At 36.3% G+C, this 18,737-nt stretch overlaps 1 protein-coding gene across 1 annotated transcript in view; it reads right to left on the bottom strand.

Annotated features, from left to right (window-relative positions):
* LOC142344340 (lysine-specific demethylase 4C-like) overlaps window positions 1-18,737 on the bottom strand; it is a 92,340-nt gene that overhangs the window by 52,703 nt on the left and 20,900 nt on the right. The window contains exons 4-7 of the mRNA XM_075395928.1: window positions 9,353-9,548; window positions 8,550-8,680; window positions 5,458-5,611; window positions 3,095-3,232 (exon numbers count right to left, since the gene is read on the bottom strand). Of these exons, the coding sequence (XP_075252043.1) occupies window positions 3,095-3,232; window positions 5,458-5,611; window positions 8,550-8,680; window positions 9,353-9,548 (619 nt within the window). The remainder of the gene's footprint in view (window positions 1-3,094; window positions 3,233-5,457; window positions 5,612-8,549; window positions 8,681-9,352; window positions 9,549-18,737) is intronic.

The following is an 18,737-nucleotide window of genomic DNA, read 5'->3' as shown; positions in this document are numbered from 1 at the left end:
GACTCAGAGATTTTAATGAAAGTGAGTTGACGAACAAATACGCTAAAATCAAAGCTCAGCAAAGACATGTTGAAATTATCTTGACATGAAGGATCAAAAGAGGTGAACGCATTCCTTGACACAAAACACTGAGAGTGACAATACTCGAACAGCCCAAATTGAACGCTTGAAAACAATTTTTTACTCAGATCTGATCTGCAGAGACTCGAAAGCTCTTAAAAAATCTTTTAACGATCTCGAATATAAACAATATATCTGCAGATCTTAAAATAACGGAGAAGCAAAAGAGGATAACGAAATATTAGGCGTACTCACAGATTTTTATAGTATATCTATGTGGGAAAGAAGCTCAAACGTCTGATAAAACATTGATGCAAAACAATCAAACGCTTTTCTGAAACGACCAATAAGCCAAATCAAAAAGCAATTCAAATCAGACGAATTTAGTGAACAAGAAGATGGACAAACTCCTCAAAAATTTGAAATAGTGCGCCGGGATCTGAATGATTTACATCTGACTTATGTGAGAGAAACATTGATTTCTATGCTCCAGAATTCACCAGTCTTTAATTCAATCCCGCAAATGAAAAATTGCCATTTCGTTTTCCATCTCTATTATAAAAATGCCATCTCAGCCTTATTCAGCATGCAGTGTTGATGAGTTCAAACAGATGAACTTGCCTAATACCGATCCTAAAACTTAATCTCAGGTTCTAGCCTCTAGAATATAAAAACCTTTAGATACTCTTCTAAAGTAACATCAATTCGCTCAACACCCACACCGCAGCGTCAATACGGCTATTTTGCCAGCACGATTGGCTGAAGAAAGAATAGGCAGATGAAACTAAATGATCTCCATAGATTTAAGTATAGTATTCGATACACTTGGGAGAAAACATTTTCAGAAACAATTGAAAGAGATGAGCTGTCCATTCATAGAGACAAGAATAATCAAGCTTGTACAGAAAAATAGAAGCACGTAAAGACGTTAACGACCAACTCTCACGTTTCATTCAAATGTAGAACGTTTTTAAGCAACGTTATCCACTTTCTGCTCTTGCTTTTATTCTAGGTGTAGAACCGCACCTGCAAGCTGTACGTAGAAAAACTAAGATTAAAACGAAAAAATTATTGCTTATAATGAAGGGATGACAGTGTTTACTAATACCTGTGCATATATCAAGTTTTAGATCAACCAAAAACGTTAAATTACGCATCTGGACATCGGCTCAACTTACAAAACACCAAGGTGAATACTACTGGGGTAAAAGGCTAACGAATAACAAAAATGGGAAAATTGAAACTGAGGAAGTGATCAGATTAAATAAAAACGAAGAGCAGAGCAAAGAAAACTTCAGGAAAATTGCATCTTAGAGCTCAAAGAACAGACTATATTTGATAACGTTATGTGCAAGCATCAATATTTTTTCTTTCGTGCAAAGCAAGCTGCATTATCATTTCAAACAAGTAAAATTGAGGAGGACTTTCATAGACAAAATAAAATCGGAATGACGCTGATCAAATGTTTGAGGAATCGACAAAGGCATTACTGAAAAATATTCTGAGCTATTCTGCTCAGAAAAGCGGTATTGGCTTAAAAAAACATAACCCACAAATTTTGGCACGTAAAGTAATAGCTCTTGCTAAAACGACTCGAACTTTAAATATCCATTGTGAAATCCGAACTTACAAAAATTTTTATCAGATTTGCTAAACAATTAGGACTGATTAGGTGTTCAGTTACGAAGGACTTCTACAGTAGAGATTATTTTAAAAAAGCTATCGACATTACAAAAACCTCAACGGCAAAACTATACCAAACTTCATTTACCACTCAGAGTTTAATGGAAGAGTTGAAAAGTTTGCGCTTTTTGTGATTCCTTAAATCACATTTTTGAATACATTGCTGGCCTTCGTCAAAAACATTGCCCAAATGAAAATATTCACCTCTAGATAAAAACGACCTTTATATGCGTTTCATGAACAGTTACTTGGAATAACCATGAAAATGGTTGCAAAACATTACAACCCATCGACTACGCTACTCTTGCAAAAAACGAGTTCTGAGCTTTTAAACACCTGTTCTACGAACAACCAATAGAGTAAACAATTAGATCGAAGTTACCCATGACTAATAGACTCAAGCTGATTAAAGACAGGAATACGCCAACACTTGTTTTTAGTTGCCAAACTAATTTCCTACTGGGTTGAAGAGCAGAGCATGTATATGACTAACTCTACTTTATCGTGAACAATGAAAAATTATTCAACCATTTTAGACTGCTTTTGTTAACATGATAATCTTGTAATGAAATTTTTGACGCTTGGTAAAAGGAAGACAGTAAACTACAAGGAAAGGAAGAAACTTGGTAAAAGGAAGACAGTACAATAAAAAGAACAACTCATACACAGAGGTAGACTTCAAAAAATCGCTAACATTGTTTTGAAAAAAGTGTGTTGGAGTCCCTGAAACATTTACCTATCAACTAATGTGATTAACTTGAATCACTTAGGCCTCATTCGTAACCGATGAGACCTGTCATTTACGAGACTGAGTAATAAGGTAAATAAGGTAAATGACATGGGCAAGCAAACAAAAATTACTGATACATTATTACATCGCTTGGTTTCCAAGTCATAAAAAGCATTATGGTCTTTGAGAGGCTGACACTGGTTATTAATAACACAAACGGCTAATATCGGACGAATTAATCTCCCGAAGACTCTATTGCAGACTGCTCCTTGGGCGCACCGTCGTTAACTTCGAGGCACTTCACTTTTCAGTTGAATTTTACCAGTTCAATTTTGAAAGAGCAAACATTTTGCATAAAGTCACACAAGAGAACAATAATGGTTTCAAACTTCCTTCTCGAGCAATTAATCAATAAGGTTTGATGTATTAACACGGTAACCTTTTCTGAACGTGATAAAATGTCAATAATATCCATAGGATCTCATAAGTTCAGTATCAAAACTAGGCTTCTATAAGACTGTTCCAGCACAAATTAACACATTGCCATATTAAAATATTGACCATTTTAAGTCACAATCAGTCATTCTGAAAACATAGAAAATAAACAGCAGAAGAACTAACGTGAGAAGCCCATTTGCCAAATTCAATCCATCGTTCAGTGGCGAAGTTTGTGGACTCTGCGCAGTTGAAGCCATGGTTGAATCCCTGATGGTAGGCAAAGGGAAAAGTTATCATGATTTCTCCATCACGCTGCACTGTCTGTAAGCAAAGAAGAGACTCACACAAATCTCAACTCATGTCTCGGAGGCAACACTGAGCAAAGAACTGCCAATTTCAACTTAAACTAATCAGGGCTTGGGACAGAATAGGAAAACCTAACCCACTAACTAACACTCGAATAGGTACAAAATTTTTGTGAACCAAAATTTGAATGTATCAAGAAAGCAGCAACATCTGTTGTTCTGTCACACCAAGAGATCAGACAAAACTTGTATGTTATATCAAAATTAAAAACTATTTTTTGAGAGTGAAGGTAAACTTCAGAACTCGGTGACCGCATACTTAGAGACTATTGAGCCGTCAGGCTCTAAAACTGAATGCCTTCCGAACTTTATCTGTTTATCCCATTTTGAAGGACGAAAAGTCAAAAGGGTAAGACGAAAATTCGCATAACTGATATGATTGCTACAATACTCGACTGAGAGCAATTAAACACTCGAAAGACACGAAGATCCGCATTGAAAGTGGACTAAACGATTGGTCAGAGGGAAACCCAATAAATAACCAAAATAGCATCAAAAGAGGGGAACCGGTAAAGATACGTTTCGAACTTTTCCTAAGATAGTTTGAGAAGGCAAAATCAAAAGTTCAAATAGACATCTTGCACAAAAAAAATCTGAAAACTTCAGATAGATTAGAACATAGCCGGCAGATTGCCGGAATAGCTGCGAAATAGACTTGCGTGCCGTAAAATACAGATGGAAAAAGATACAGAAGTGAGTTGATAATAGTTATCGCCGCCGCCTATAAAACTTACAAGTTTATTTCAAAGGAGGTTGTTTTTGGGTGCAAAAAAATTTTCCCTGTCGCGTCTCGAACCGGCGACCTCCGGATTAACAGCCAGTCGCCTTAACCACAGCCATTTAAGCAGTGACGAGACAGAATGTTCTAGAACAAATGTAAAACGAAAATGAAGCGTCAGACGACGAAACAAAAAAACCAAGAGCACCGCAATATAGCTACGCTCAGCTTACAGCTTCGCAGCTATAAAAACATAACCGACTAACGTCGGGGCGAATTGCTCTCAAACAACCGGTTGTCTTCGTCAGTAGCTAGCTGCAGTTTGTGAGGCTAGCTTTAGCGTAATTGAAGGGGTGTGAGGTGTGCGCAGCGGGGGGGGGGGGGTTCAACCTCTATAAGAACCGCCCTTCACACCATAAGTATGTCTCCAATACAGTTTCTGTACAGCGTATACTTCGAGACTAGTGAGTTGAAAGGCTCTAGGAGAACTTGATGCCCGCTGGGCGCTACCTGTTTATCCCGTTTTTGAGGACGAAAAGTCAAATGGGTCAGACAAAAAATCGGTCAAGCGAAAAATCGCATTAAAAAAGACTAACAGGACTAATATAATGTTTAGTTTGTTTGAGAGCAATTAAACAGTTAGGAGAGCAATTAAACTTTGTTTGAGAGCAATTAATCAGTTAGGAAAATCTTATAAAAGTATAGGAGATCTTCAGCTTCGAATCCAGACACTTTCGATGTTCCTAATGCATCGCCTATTGAAAGACTTAATATCACAAGTGGAATTAGCGAAAAGTAATCTAAAAAACTATTCCTTCGAGACGGCTTTAAAAATAAAATAGAAAATCTCATCGCCAAGCAAATAACACCATGGTGGAAATTGGAGCTTTGTTTTCCTGCAGAGCAATCACATTTGATATCCACCCATGGGTAAGACTAATTGGTATTACCGCAACTACTAGACGTTTGATCGGAAGAGCTCACTGAGATCACTTCACATTTTAGAGCAAGTCTTTGGAATACAGCAATTAGCTGGAGGTGATTCTAGCGGAAGTAAACAATCAATTCACGGGCTAGGAGACTTGTTTGACGACAAGTTGCGAAATAGTTTCAGTCTCTCGCTACTGGACGCAAAAATGAAGCGTTGGTAAAAAAATCCAGCTATAGCTTCGCAGCTATAAACAAATTAAGCGATTTTAACTCCCATTTTAATTTTTATCACTTGGTCATAAAGAGGACACACCGGAAGCCTCATCAGAAATTCCATGACACAGATTGGAGAACTAGGAACGAGTAACATTTCAATTTTCTTCCACCTTAAATTAGTTCTGAAAACGAACCCAGCAATATTAAGAGCAAAAATATAGATTCTAACATGTTCAAAAATTTGCCGGTACTAGTAGCAGTTTAAACAGTACCAGGTCTATACATAATTCATATTTCATTGTTCCCTTCGGACAAACCTTTGAGAATGGAATGTTCTCGGATTTGAGAAATTGTGGCGACATGATTGACATCTTATGCCTCATGAAGTTCTCACAAGCTCCACTGTCTGAGACGAACCAAGAACGAGCCACAGATTCGAACCTTTTCCCGTGCTCAGGAGGCACAACATACCTAAACAACCAGTCTTTCAAGGCAACATCTGTACCGAAACAATAAGTTGCTTCCCAAATTCAAGCTGATTGATGCAGCAATATAAACTTAGATGGCACAAATCATGATGTCAATGGCAAAAAAGTCAAGCACTTATGAAAGAAAAATAAGTCAAAGAAGAGCGCATAAATTATTCAAAGAACAGAAATTATTCGCATCAGACCAAATAGAAATAAGAGGTGTTGTCCTGTCAAATTCTAACATGAAAGCCGTCCATAAGTCATAGGAACATCAAGATTCGACAATAAATGATTTCAAAAAAAAAGTTGTAGAACGGAGAATTTTCTAAATGGTACCGAAAACATTAAAACTGAGAGGTCAACGCTTATAAACAATCGGAATTTCACCCAACAAGCTTATCAGTAGTCTGCAGCTCGCATATTCAAGTAGCTTTAATTACGCTAATGCTTGGTTCAGCTACAACACATCACCAGATTACATTATAGTGAATATTTAAGGTAAATCTGCCATTTTGACTGTAGCACTATCTGCAGCAACATTGAGGAACTCTATTGAGGTTTGAAAAAAGTTCAACATTGTAGTCTATGATGGCTTTGAAGCCTCAGCTTTGCGGATTAGACTTCTGATTTGGACTGACATCTTACTCAGAGTTGAAGTGATGTGCACTTAAAGCTGAGCAAGATTCCGAGAACAAAGACATTTGACCGACTATTTTAAACATAATTTTCAAAGAACAATCGGTCCAATTTCTGAGCCAAGCGGTCGTAATTTGAAACCCTCTAATGAGACTCAATGTACCACTGGAGAAAAAAATCTTATATAAATTTTATTGCTCTGATGTAATTTTCCAGTGCCAAAATTTTCGTTTGATTTTGTTAGTAGATGCGAAAGTGCGCATCTGCGATTGAAGATACTATCTTCCAGTAACGAGATATTATTTAACGCTGCAAAAGTAGGTTTTGTTCCTCCGATTCACCTGTAGTTTCATAGTGACATAGCTGCTGACTAAAGATGCTGGTAAACTATTTGACAATTTCCATAACTTAAAGTTATATGGTTGTCTAGGAAGATTCTGATTGGCAGGACGTTTTAATTGATATTTAGATCTCGTGGACGAATAAATTTTTGTCTACAGAATGGGGTCTAAAGTGTCCAGCTGAATTGTTTTTCCAGAGTTAGAACTGAATTTTTAGAAATTCCTTTAAGGAGAACTGCCGAATAGTACAGGTGCCTAATTACTAGAGCACTGATGAATAGTTTGGGTTTTTTTTGGGAAAAGCAGCTCTAATTCAATACAGTTTTTTATACCACCGGCCACATTTTTCTCAAAACGTTTTTGATTTCAACTTCATCAGACAGAATTTGGTCAACTATAAGGTACTAAACTGGTTTGGCATTGATTTTAAGACATCCCACTAGCAAATATTCCTTTTTAGTTTCTTATTAGATGTCTTTTCCAGAAAACTACATACTCTGTTTCAGCGTCATTACGCGTGAGTCGTATTGTTTGTAATAATAATTATCTTGTGTTGTTCATAACAATCAGTGATATTCGTAAGAATTTTAAATAATCTATTCTGCTAGGCCGTTATTAGCACCAAACAATAGAATATTATATATTTAAGCATTTTTTGGAGCAAGGGCTTTTGGAGGACCTAAAGTGGTAGCTTGTGGAGCTCCCTTATAGAGTTTGATCTAAAAAGATTCTGTATTTTCTACTATTGTTTTCTGTAGGCGATAGGAGAGAAATTGCGCGAACATCCACTGAATACTGCCAATTTCAATTTTCCTTTAAAATTTCATTGGTCAGTGCTCTGCCTAACACGCTATAGTCATGGGTTCAATTTCATGTTTCTTTTAACCATGCTGCTCTAAAAAGCTTCTAAACATGATTTTCAGCTCTCTTAAACATGGTCCGGTATCCTGCGTCACTGAACAGATTTTGATACAGATTTCACAACGAAAGAAGCGAAAAACCCGGCAACAAAACTTCTATGAGACACAAAAATTCCTGACAAATCTCTAAACATACCCGGCAGATTGCCGGAAAATAGCCGCCGTTGATTCCCAGAACTCTATTGGGATTGAAAGAAAAGAAAATATCAACAAAATTGATTTTTGTATAAAAACATTTTTAAGTGCGATTTATTTTGATGTGATTTCGTAATTGAGCATACTCCTGTCTCTCAGTGAGAGGCTACAGGGTCTAGTATCAATACCAATAAGCATTATAGATAGTAACTAAAACTTATGAGAACAAAGTTCAAGTACCGGGCATCTAAAAATGGGCTTTATGGGTTTATCCTGTTTCTATTTCTGACTTCAATTTTTTATACTGACTCTGTTCATTTTGAATTGCTTTGCTGAGCAACTGATGTTCAAATTCACTTTAAGCAGAATGAGAGAAGAGAGAAACTAGCCTAGAGAAGTCAAAAAGATTTCACGCAAAATGTCGAAAAAGGGGCAAAATGGGTAAAGCGAAAAAAGTTCGACGAAGTAAAAAACTAGACCAAGAACGGACTATGAATGGATTGGGAAAACCATTTAGAAAAAAATCCGATCCAAGAAATCGAAAAACTGTAAAAATCGAAGTAAAATTTCCGCATGTGAACAAAAAACCCTTAGCGAGAAAGCAAATTTTTGTTCAAACACCATTTTCTCACTCTACTTTAAATTTAGAGCAAAAAAATTTCACGCCGCAAAACCACTCGCCTTTTCGCTTCGCTTCCTGTTTCGGCGTGTCCAAAATCACTACTCCAATTTGACTTCAAAAATCAAAATGTGTGAACAGATCTTAAAAAAAACAAGACAGCGCCCCCAATACAATTCAAATTCTTTGAATTGTAAAAAAATAGGAGCACTATAATATCCGGCTGAGAAGATGAGGGCTTCTATTAATTACAACCAGATAGATCCCATAATGAGAATACATACTGACCAAGTTTTGGGTGCGCCATAATGGATGTAGTTGATAGAATAGAGATCCATGTCTTCAGTGTGCCAAGGGAACGTGGCCTTCCACATTCCATAGTAGAGATAGGGAGTAGTCACTCCCAGGATCCGAACATTCTAAAATAGACCTGTGCTCACTACCCGCATCTTTAATCTAATCAACAAGTCATCAATTCATCTTCAATTTTTTAGACGCAATTGTCTATTTTAGAGATCAGTCCCATGTTAAATGTCTGAATTAGACTGTACAAGTCATTTTAACACTGGAAAATCAGCAGCACTTTGATCAAAAAACCTTTAGCTTACCAAATCTTCTGGCTGCGAGGTTTTGACACAACTCACAGAAATCTCCTTCACTTTGAATGTATTGAATGATATATTGAAAAAACAGAGCTGTACAAACCCTTCAAACATAACCGACTAACGCCGGGCGAAAAGCTCTTAAAAGACACACGAGCGGTCTTCGTCATTAGTGGGGCGAGCATGAGTCAAAGGGGTGGAGGGTGGGTGTCCGGAGGTTACGGTTGAAATGAGATTGGAGGGGCTAGAGTGAAGGGGCAAACTCTAAGAACCGCCTCTCACACCATGAATTCATGTCCCTTGAATCGCAAACAGTTTCGGTGAATCGCATTCTTAGAGACTAGTGAGCAGTCTGGTTCTCTTAGTGCCCTTTCGTTTATGAGCACTTAAAAACTGTCTCCAACTCCTTCACGATAGTATTAACCGCATCACAGTTACCCTACAGTTGTAGAGAGGAAGGGACAAAAAATCCCTCATCAAATTACTGACCTGCTTCGAAGAGACAATATCCAGAATGGATGGCAACTTTTGAAAATTCCAGATTTGCTGATCGGGATCTGTGACACTTCCTTCAATATCTGCCCCATAAAAGGGCTGGTGCAGGGTCACATTTCTCCAATATTTCCTCTCTAGATCATCGAAACGCTCTTCTTCGTCTGAACCCAAGTGCATCGGCGTCTCATACCTACGAAATGTAACATTTCGACGAAACGAGCACAAACGACAGCTCTTGACATTTTCACTGCATTTATACTTAACAGAAACCATATAGCAAAAAATATTTTTTGAAATAAACTTCAACAAATATTTAGCAGAAAAAACATAGCCAAGAAGTATGCAACAGCTGAAATAGTATCAAAGGCCGTTTAAAAAGGGCCGTAACGAAAGTAATGTTAAATATAGGAAATGACACCACTACCAAAGTGCGACACGTGTCCTAAGGCCGATAATCTCAATTCTATAATTACCATTACTAATTAATTAACAATATTATAACCGTTTTACACGCTTCACTCGGCACCTAACGCGCTGGATTCTCATATTTCCAATACTCATTAGAAACAAAAAAAAATTAGAAAGATAAAAACAAACTCAGCTATACAATAAGTGAACAAGTTACACAATAAGTGAACAAGTTACACAATAAGTGAACAAATTCCTATATTTACCAATGGCTTCTCTTGAAAATTTCGCAATTAAAAAAATATTAGAAAGGCGTTAATTTTCTCCATCAAAGGAACACAATGTCCCCGTCAACTTACCAGACTCATTTGCCAAAGTTCTGTCGGTAAATAAGAAACCATTTTTGCAAAAGAATATTCAAGATTGGTACCAATAAAGGACCCCGTACGCCTATTTTAAAAGATGAGAATTTATTGAAATAAATAATAATGGCACGGCTCGATCTGATTTCTTTTAACTTTGCTTTTAACCTTCACAGTTTTTTTACTAGTCTTTGTCTATAATTGACAAAACGATATTACACTACTGAGTTGAAACAAAACTCAGAAATGAGGTGTCCTAAACAGAACAAGAACGCATGTCGAGCTTGAAGAAAAACATTCGCTAGAATCGCTAGAATGATCTCTAATCTCGAACAAAAGCGCACAACTCTCAAGCAAAAAGTTAATCAAGAAACACACACACACACACACACACAAACACACACACACACACACACGCACACACAAGCACACACACACACACACACAAACACTCACACACACATACACACACGCTCACACACACACACACATAAACGCACACGCACGCATACACACACATATATATAAATATATTAACAATAACAAAAAAATGATCGCGAGCGTGATGAAAAATTTGATGTAGAAAAAAATTTATATATCCTCAAGTTAATAACGCAACTGTTCACAAAACTTCTCAAGTAATAGAGATGAAATGACAGCTTTGTCGAAAAGCTGTAATTGAGTCTAGAATTAAAGCATACCCGGCAGATTGCCGGAAAATAGCCGCCGTTGATTTCCATAACAACAATTGGGATTGAAAGAAGAGTAAAAAATAATGAAACAATTTTTGTAGAAAAAAATTTTAAAGTGCAAACTATTTCGATGTCATTTTGTAGTTGAACATACTCCTGTTTCATATTGAGACGATACAGGAGCTAGTATCAATACCAATAAGCACTAGAGATGGTAACTTAGACAAAAGAACCAAGTTCGAGTAACGTACATCTAAAACTGGGCTCTATGGGTTTATCCTGTTTCTATTTCTGAATTCTTTTCTGATACAGACACTATTCAATTTGAATTGCTTTGCTGAGCAACTACTGTCTAAAACATTTTTAGCAGATTGAGGGTGAAGAGTGAAACTAGCCCAGAGAAGTCAAAACGATTAGACGCAAAATGTTGAAAAAGCGGCAAAATGAGGTAAAGCGAAACATTTTTTTCGTTCGACGAAGTAAAAAAAATAGGAGCGCTATAATAGCCGGCTGAGAAGATGAGGGCGGCTAATAATAAATGAATAAAAGAAAGAAAAGACAGAAAGAAAGAGAAAAAGGAAGAAAGAAAAGAAAGGAATGAAAGGATAGCAGGGAAAGAAAGAAAGAAAGAAAGAAAAAGAAAGAAAGAAAGAAAGAAAAAGAAAGAAAGAAAGAAAGAAAGAAAGAAAGAAAAAAAGAAAGAAAGAAAGGAAAAAAGAATCAATTTCTCCCAAATAATATTAACGATACAATTAATAACTCGAGGAGGACAGAAATACGGTGTCACAAAACCCAACCACCATCTGCTCTTTACATTTTGCATTCAAAGATTAAAACAATTTTGTATTTAACAAAAAAACTTAATTCTATAAGAAAACAAGAAAACCAATAAACTGAAAAATCGAAGTGTTCTCCAAAATAATGAACAGCGTTTGCAATAGGAACATTTGCCTCTCTTTATGAGTAGGAATCACCTAATGCGGAAGGAAAAAACAAACCATTTTTCATAAAGTTTAATTTATAAAAAATGGTTAAATATCTCAAGACTAGAACCGCTAGAAAATTAGAAGCGCCCTGAAATTCGAATTCATAAACGAAGAATATGTGCCACCAATTCGGAAGTTTTCCGGATAAAATTTTCTGATTTTGCGGTAAAATTCGACAACTTGGTTCCGGTTTACCAAATCCAGTCTTTGGGAGAAAATATCATTTTGCTTCATTGCATTTAATATCTTCACGCAAATATTTCAGTACTTTGAGATTATTCATAATTTAGTTGAATTAATGTTCCCAAAAAAGTGTTTAAAAAATTAAGATACTTTCATTGTAACGACCTTAAACTGAGCGCAAGGACTGCAGCAAATAGGATTTATGCTACTCTTACCGTGCTCGATAAGTTTTTGACAAAATGTCATAGTACAGAAACGACACCACAATTGCTAACATTAGTATCACAAAATCTACTTTGCATTTGAAAATATGCATCAAAAAAGCTCCCAGAACCTAACAAGCAAGTTTAATGATCATCAGTCTTGATTGCAAATAAGAAACGTGATTTGAAGCAGTGGGACTTATATTTAGTGGAGCCTTTTTTCCATAATTGATATCAACGTTGACTTTTAACTGATAGCTGATTCTATAAAGATGAGGAGCAATCAGGGCGCATTGAACACCCATTCCGCAGATTTTTGTATTGTCAGCAACGCGAATAGCCGGTAGCGACTCACAAGAATGGAAAGTCAATAAATGCGCCTGGTGGTACACAGCAAGCGAAAATTTACCATTTGGACAAAGGCCCTTAACAACTACTCTCTGGTTCCTGTTTACTAGATAAGACTCTAGCCATTTAAGTGCTACTCCACGAATACCAATCTGTTCAATTTCATTTCAACGATACCATGGGTCTATAGTATCAAAATCTATTTGTTATATATTTTTCTGTGTTCGCTGTAGAATGTCGAGCGAGCGGCGTTGATGTTTTTTCGGAGCGTGGGGCGACAGTAAAAAATTCGTTCTTCTGCAATAATTAATTTCTCTGTTGATAATCTTCTAAGCAAGATAGCAATCGTTTCGAACCTTTTCAATGATCTCTCCAAATGTTATAATCCCATAGATATTTAACAACTATCAAATCATATGACAAAGGCGTCTTTATTTACATAACTTTTGCATTGGCATTTTATCATAAACTTCAGGTCATGAACAACTATAATGATATTAACTCATAATTGGCATTTATATGAGGCTAAATGAGGTCAATTCAAAAAGGTTAAGCGAGGTTTTTTTTCAGTATTTAAATGTCATATATATATATATATATATATATATATATATATATACAAGGTATATAACACTTCCACTGTTTTTTTGAAAATTTTCTATGAAAATTTTAAACTGCATTGATTAGCATCTGAGAGTATATGAAAGTATTTAAGCCACCATAATAGGATATACCGCACTAATGATATTTTGTTTTTTGTTTTTGTTTTGTTTTTTTTTTCTCCTTTTATTCAGTTTTGCCTGTGAAATGTTGGTCCTGATGACCAGATGCGAATGTTGAAACGTTAGTTTCAGACTGGGTCCGTTCATATGATGCAGAATTTCGTCTTTTTGGAGGGGGCTCTGTTTGGGGTATAGCCACATAAAGTCCATTTGTGGAAGTCGCTTGGGAGTCTTTAATAACCGGTTTCATTTGAGATTCGCGCTCCATAATTCGCTGAACTAATTCCAGATTAACAGCTTCACGTTTACGTAGAAATTTGGGCGTCAATTTCTTGAAAATAGCGAATCGGTGATAGAGATACATAGCAATAACATGTAGAATAATATTCAGGAAGATAACTATTAGCGTTAATGAGAGACTAAGTTTGACTGGTACGTACATTTCGAGTTTTTCAACGAGAGTTGGTCGGAAAAGTGTCATGTTATGACCAATTGGCTCCGCAATCAGTTTCAAGTTTTGGCTTTCGATATTTACAACTGTATTTGACAAAGTATGTTTGACCGATTTCAACATTGCTATATTAGCATCAGTAGACGATTCGTAGTACGGAAGTTTGCTGAGATCAGGCACTTGTGAGATGAGCGTTTCGAGAGGCTTGGGTATTTGAACTTCAATCCTTACGGCAGGCAAATTATCACAACTTCCTAAGTCGGGGCGAATTTTAATATTTCTGCTAATGAGTTGCGTTCCACATTCAAGCGTAATAATGCATACGTTACAGCCTTTGTGCTCCTTGTCGCGTGGAGTTTTGTCATTTTTGATACTATATTCACGTAATGTAAACGCATTTGAGGCAGATGTGATTAGCCATATACCAAAACCCAAATTGGTCGCTTTCTCAGGCGATGGAAGTAATATTTTCTCAGTGTCACAAATAGTCAAGGCAGTAATCGTATTATGAAAATAGAGCGTGGCAAGGCAAGATGATGAGGCTAGAAGTGTCTCCATTGTCTCGTGACATATTCGATATCTCGATGAACCTAGACAATTAGCATACTGACTTTCACTTAAGACTGTCGTTTCCATGGAGTCATCAGAAATTGCAAGATAAGGACCCTCTATGATCCATTGAATTGCTTCGGACGGCTCTCTTTGTGGAATGGGAATCAAATGTGCTTCATAAACCGTAAATTCAGTTTGGCTAGAAGCAAGAGGAATCGCCCAAGTTAATAAAATGCCTTGCTGCACTGTTGAGATTTCGCTTAAAAGTTTCGCATCATAGTACGATAAAAGGTCTTTCAGGGGGATCGCTAACGTTAGCCGATCGTTTGCCGATTTCTGGCTGTCGTAAACAGAATTTAAAATAGCCAATAACGATTCTCTCGGCACAAGAAACATTGGGAGTCTTTTTTGTAGCAGAATCGGTATGGAGTTTTGCATGTTAACTTTATAAGCATACAATGCTGCTCGGTAGCTTTTGACATCGGCGTAAATAATCGACAGCAGAGAGGCAATGGTATCAAAATTAAAATTTAGCTGTTGATTTGAATATAATATCTGATCACAATCGCGAAGCACGTGGAAATTTTCATCAATAACAGCAAACTGTTCTTCAATAATTTCCCAGTTTCGATTCTGATTATCCTGCATTTCCTTCTGAATACGTTCAATTTCTCGCAATTCGTTTGAAATCAGAAAGAATTTTTCATTTGACTCACTCTCAATTTCGAGAACATGATCCGTTAGGGCAGAAGCGTACTCATTGAGACGATCAATATTTTCGGCATTTTTGCGTCCATAATCTTGACAATTGCCAAAAATCCCTGAATTTCACAAGGTATATAACACTATTTTTTTCAAATTTTGAAAAAAAAAGCTTGTCCATTGAAATCAGTTGTGATAACCTGTTTCTCGATAAAACAAGTGCATTAACAGTACTATTTTATGATGCTCTTGTCTCCTAAACCAGATTCATGTTTACTCAGTTATTTTTCGCAATTTTTAAGGCTCTTTCGAATTGGCTTCGACCGTTAAAGAAAATTACTAGCAGCGCATTTTAAAGACTTAAGTTTATTTTTGAGGGGCATTGTTCGTTCTTGTATCAAATTTTTCAATGAGTTATCAAAATATAATGGTCGCTAAGATTTTGACGAGGGATTACCTACAAGTACTGGAAATTTCATTTTATCTTCAGATTTACATTAAATCTTCGCAAGGCCAAGGCTGTCTTTCAGATCACTGTCACTACTGAAAAATTCGTTTTTTGACAACACTTGTAACGAAAATAGAAAATATCACGCTATTCTTGTCATTGATAGGTGTACACCAGCACGAACGGATTGATAAATGATCTGTAGAAAATTGTTGCTTAAGAACACCTGTTACCAGGTCTGTAAAAATTAGTTGAATGAAAAGATCGGGACAAGTAGAGGAAAAGTAGACACTCTTGTTGCCTGATATTCATAAAAAGAGAAACCAAAAGAAATTATAGTGTTAACGGGATATAAGTCTCTAGCCATTCAAGTGCTAGTCCACGAATACCAATCTATTCAATTTTATTTTAAGGATACCATGGTCTATAGCATTAAAATCTGTTTCTTCAAATAAAGAAAAAAGCTTTTCAGTTGAATTCAGTTGGGTGAAATAAGTGCATTAAACAGTACTATGTAGTTCTCTGAAAACCATATTGCATGCAAAAACATATTTAAACTCTTTGAACATAATTACATAACGTAGCCGGCAGATTGCCGGAATAGCTGCGAAAGAATAGACTTTCGTGCCGTATATAAGAGAGATAGATCATATATAAGTTGAAAAAAGTTATCGACGCCGCTCAAAAAGATATGTAAAAATTTTAAATTAATAAAGCTTGTTAAAAATGATTGCGTAGAAGCCTTTTCATTAGGGATCTTAATTACACATTTGAGTTCCTTTGACCTTAAAGTAATTCAAATTAAACTTAAGTTTTAAAGTGTAAGTCATTTTATTGAGAGAGGCAGGTCACTTATGATCAAAATCTTATCACGCTAAGGAGCAAAAGTTGGCACAAAGAGAGTGAGAAATGACGTCACGCGCGCAAATGCTGTCAGTGAGAGGAAGAAGTTATTAGAAAATTTGACCTTTTCAGCTTTGCTGTGTGAACAAATGTAAAACGAAAAAGAGCGTCAGACGACGATACAAAAAACCAAGAGCACCGCAATATGGGTCCACTCAGATTACAGCTTTGCAGCTATAATAAAAGCGAACATTGCACCTTAAAACGACTGACTCTAGCCGAGGAGTAAAGATATCGGACTATAATCATTTTCATTTGTTTTTGATATACCTTTAAGAATCCGTTTGACTTTTGGTTTTTCAATTCTGCGGGAAAAACCTACAAAGAATGATATTTTATTTTCCAAAGGTAGGGGGCAGTTACTTTTGCCGTGAGTTTGACTGCATAAAGGAGACTTCGCCATTTGAGGAACACTTTAGGACAAAAAATTTATCAAATTTGAGAACCTCGCTTTCGGTGAAACTGACTTCTTCACAACCAAAACATCAGGCGATTAATACGTCAGTGTATCTCTTTTAAGCAGGTGTCTTATTGGGGAGTAATCATTGAACTTCTCAGCAACATCCAAAGATGTTCCTGGATCATTTTCGTTGAGGCAAGATGTTAAGATGGGAACCTCAAAAAACATTGTCATTTTAGCACATAAATCCTGTATCATTTTAAATTCTGTCTAAATTTCAAATTTCATAATGGTCTTGTCTCCTAAACAAGATTCATATTTATTCATATATTCATTATTTCGCAATGTTTCTTTTTTGAATTCTGACTAATACAATTGTTACGAACTTCGTTTGAGAGCACTTTACATTTTCTAATCGCAAAATGATTCCATCGACACAACTGCAAAGTTCATTAACTCTAGCGTAGTCTTTAATGCGGTCATTCTCGGCTATATTCTCATTGAGCCAAGATTCTGTGAGACATTGCAGGGACGTAGAAAAATCAAAACCATATAACAGCGCTTCCAAAAAATTACAAAGCGCCTTAAAAGAAAGAACATAACCGACTAACGTCGGGCGAATTGCTCTCAAACGACCGGCGAGCGGTTGGCTTCGTCAACAGCTAGCCACGGTTTAGTGACCTCAGGGCACTACATCTTTATCCCATTTCTGAAGACGAAAGTCAAATGGGTCAGACAAAAAATCGGCCAAGCGAAAAATTGCATAAAGGACAAACAGGATTAATATATTAAAAAATTAAATTATAAATTATTAATATTAAAATCTTGAAGAACATTCCATTACATCTATAAACTATGCAATAAAATATTATCAAACCCTAGAGGAAATTCCGTGTCTCTTGAGGCCAGAGAAACCTGAAAAAAGACAAAAAATTGCAAATTTGTTTAAAAAAATTGCCCAAACTTGTGATATTAAAAAGTTGAAAATTAATCCATGGCCGACAAAAAATGGCAAAAAAAATCAGAAATATGCCAAAATTCGTGACGTAAAATCTTGCAAGACATTCCATTTAATCTAGAAATTAATCAGTAACCTATTTTCAAACCCTAGAGAAACCTTGGCTAAAAAAAAACTTGCAAAAACGCAAAAACTACAAAAAAATTCAAAAAAGATTGAAAAAAAGCTAAAAAATTGCTAAAATTTGAACATTAAAAAGTTGAAAAACTATTCCATTGCCATTAAAAAATTTTTTCAGAACTTATTATCGAACCCCTTAGGATGTTTCCTGGCCCCTGGGTCTGGAAAGACCTGAATGAGGAAAAAAATGTCAAAATTTGAAAAAATTGCACGTTTTGTCAAAAAATTGCTAAAACTCGTGATATTAAAATGTTGAAACCATTCCATTACAACTAAAAACAATGCAGTAAACTATTATCGAAGATATCCTAGAGGAGATTCTTTGACACCTAGGGCTGATAAAAATCAAAAAATGTCAAAAAATTTTCAAAAAGCTTGAAAAAAATTGCAATATAGTAAAAATTAAAAATTTGCGTTTTTAGCGAGCGGTTGTTCGTCAGTAGCTAGCCACGGGAGGGGGGGTCACTGGGGGTTGATTGGGGGGCATCACTGGGGTGGGGGGGCATTAGCGCGGTGGGGGGTGGGTGGGGCAATAGGAGGGGGGGTCAACAGTGGGGGTGTCTTCAACCTCTAAGAACCGCCCTTCACACCATAAGTATAAATCTCCAAAACAGTTTGAGCTGAAACAGAGCTCAAAGGCTCTAAGAGCACATAATGCCCGCTGGGCGCTACCTGTTATCCCGTTTTTGAGGACGAAAAGTCAAAAGCGTCAGACGAAAAATCGGTCAAGCGAAAAATCGGTCAAGCGAAAAATTGCATAAAAAATACAGTCGGTAGAATACAGGAAACGGCTCGAATCGTCGTGCATTATAATCTCTAACCTAAACTTACCGAAATCAGAACATCAAAATAGACAAGAGAAAAAACAGTTAGGTGAAGGG

Source organism: Convolutriloba macropyga, chromosome 8, assembly GCF_964194025.1.
Source record: "Convolutriloba macropyga chromosome 8, txConMacr16.3, whole genome shotgun sequence".
In the NCBI taxonomy this organism is placed as follows: domain Eukaryota; kingdom Metazoa; phylum Xenacoelomorpha; order Acoela; family Convolutidae; genus Convolutriloba; species Convolutriloba macropyga.
The sequence above is the reverse complement of the archived record's forward strand: the minus strand, read 5'-3'. Positions and strand labels throughout refer to the sequence as shown.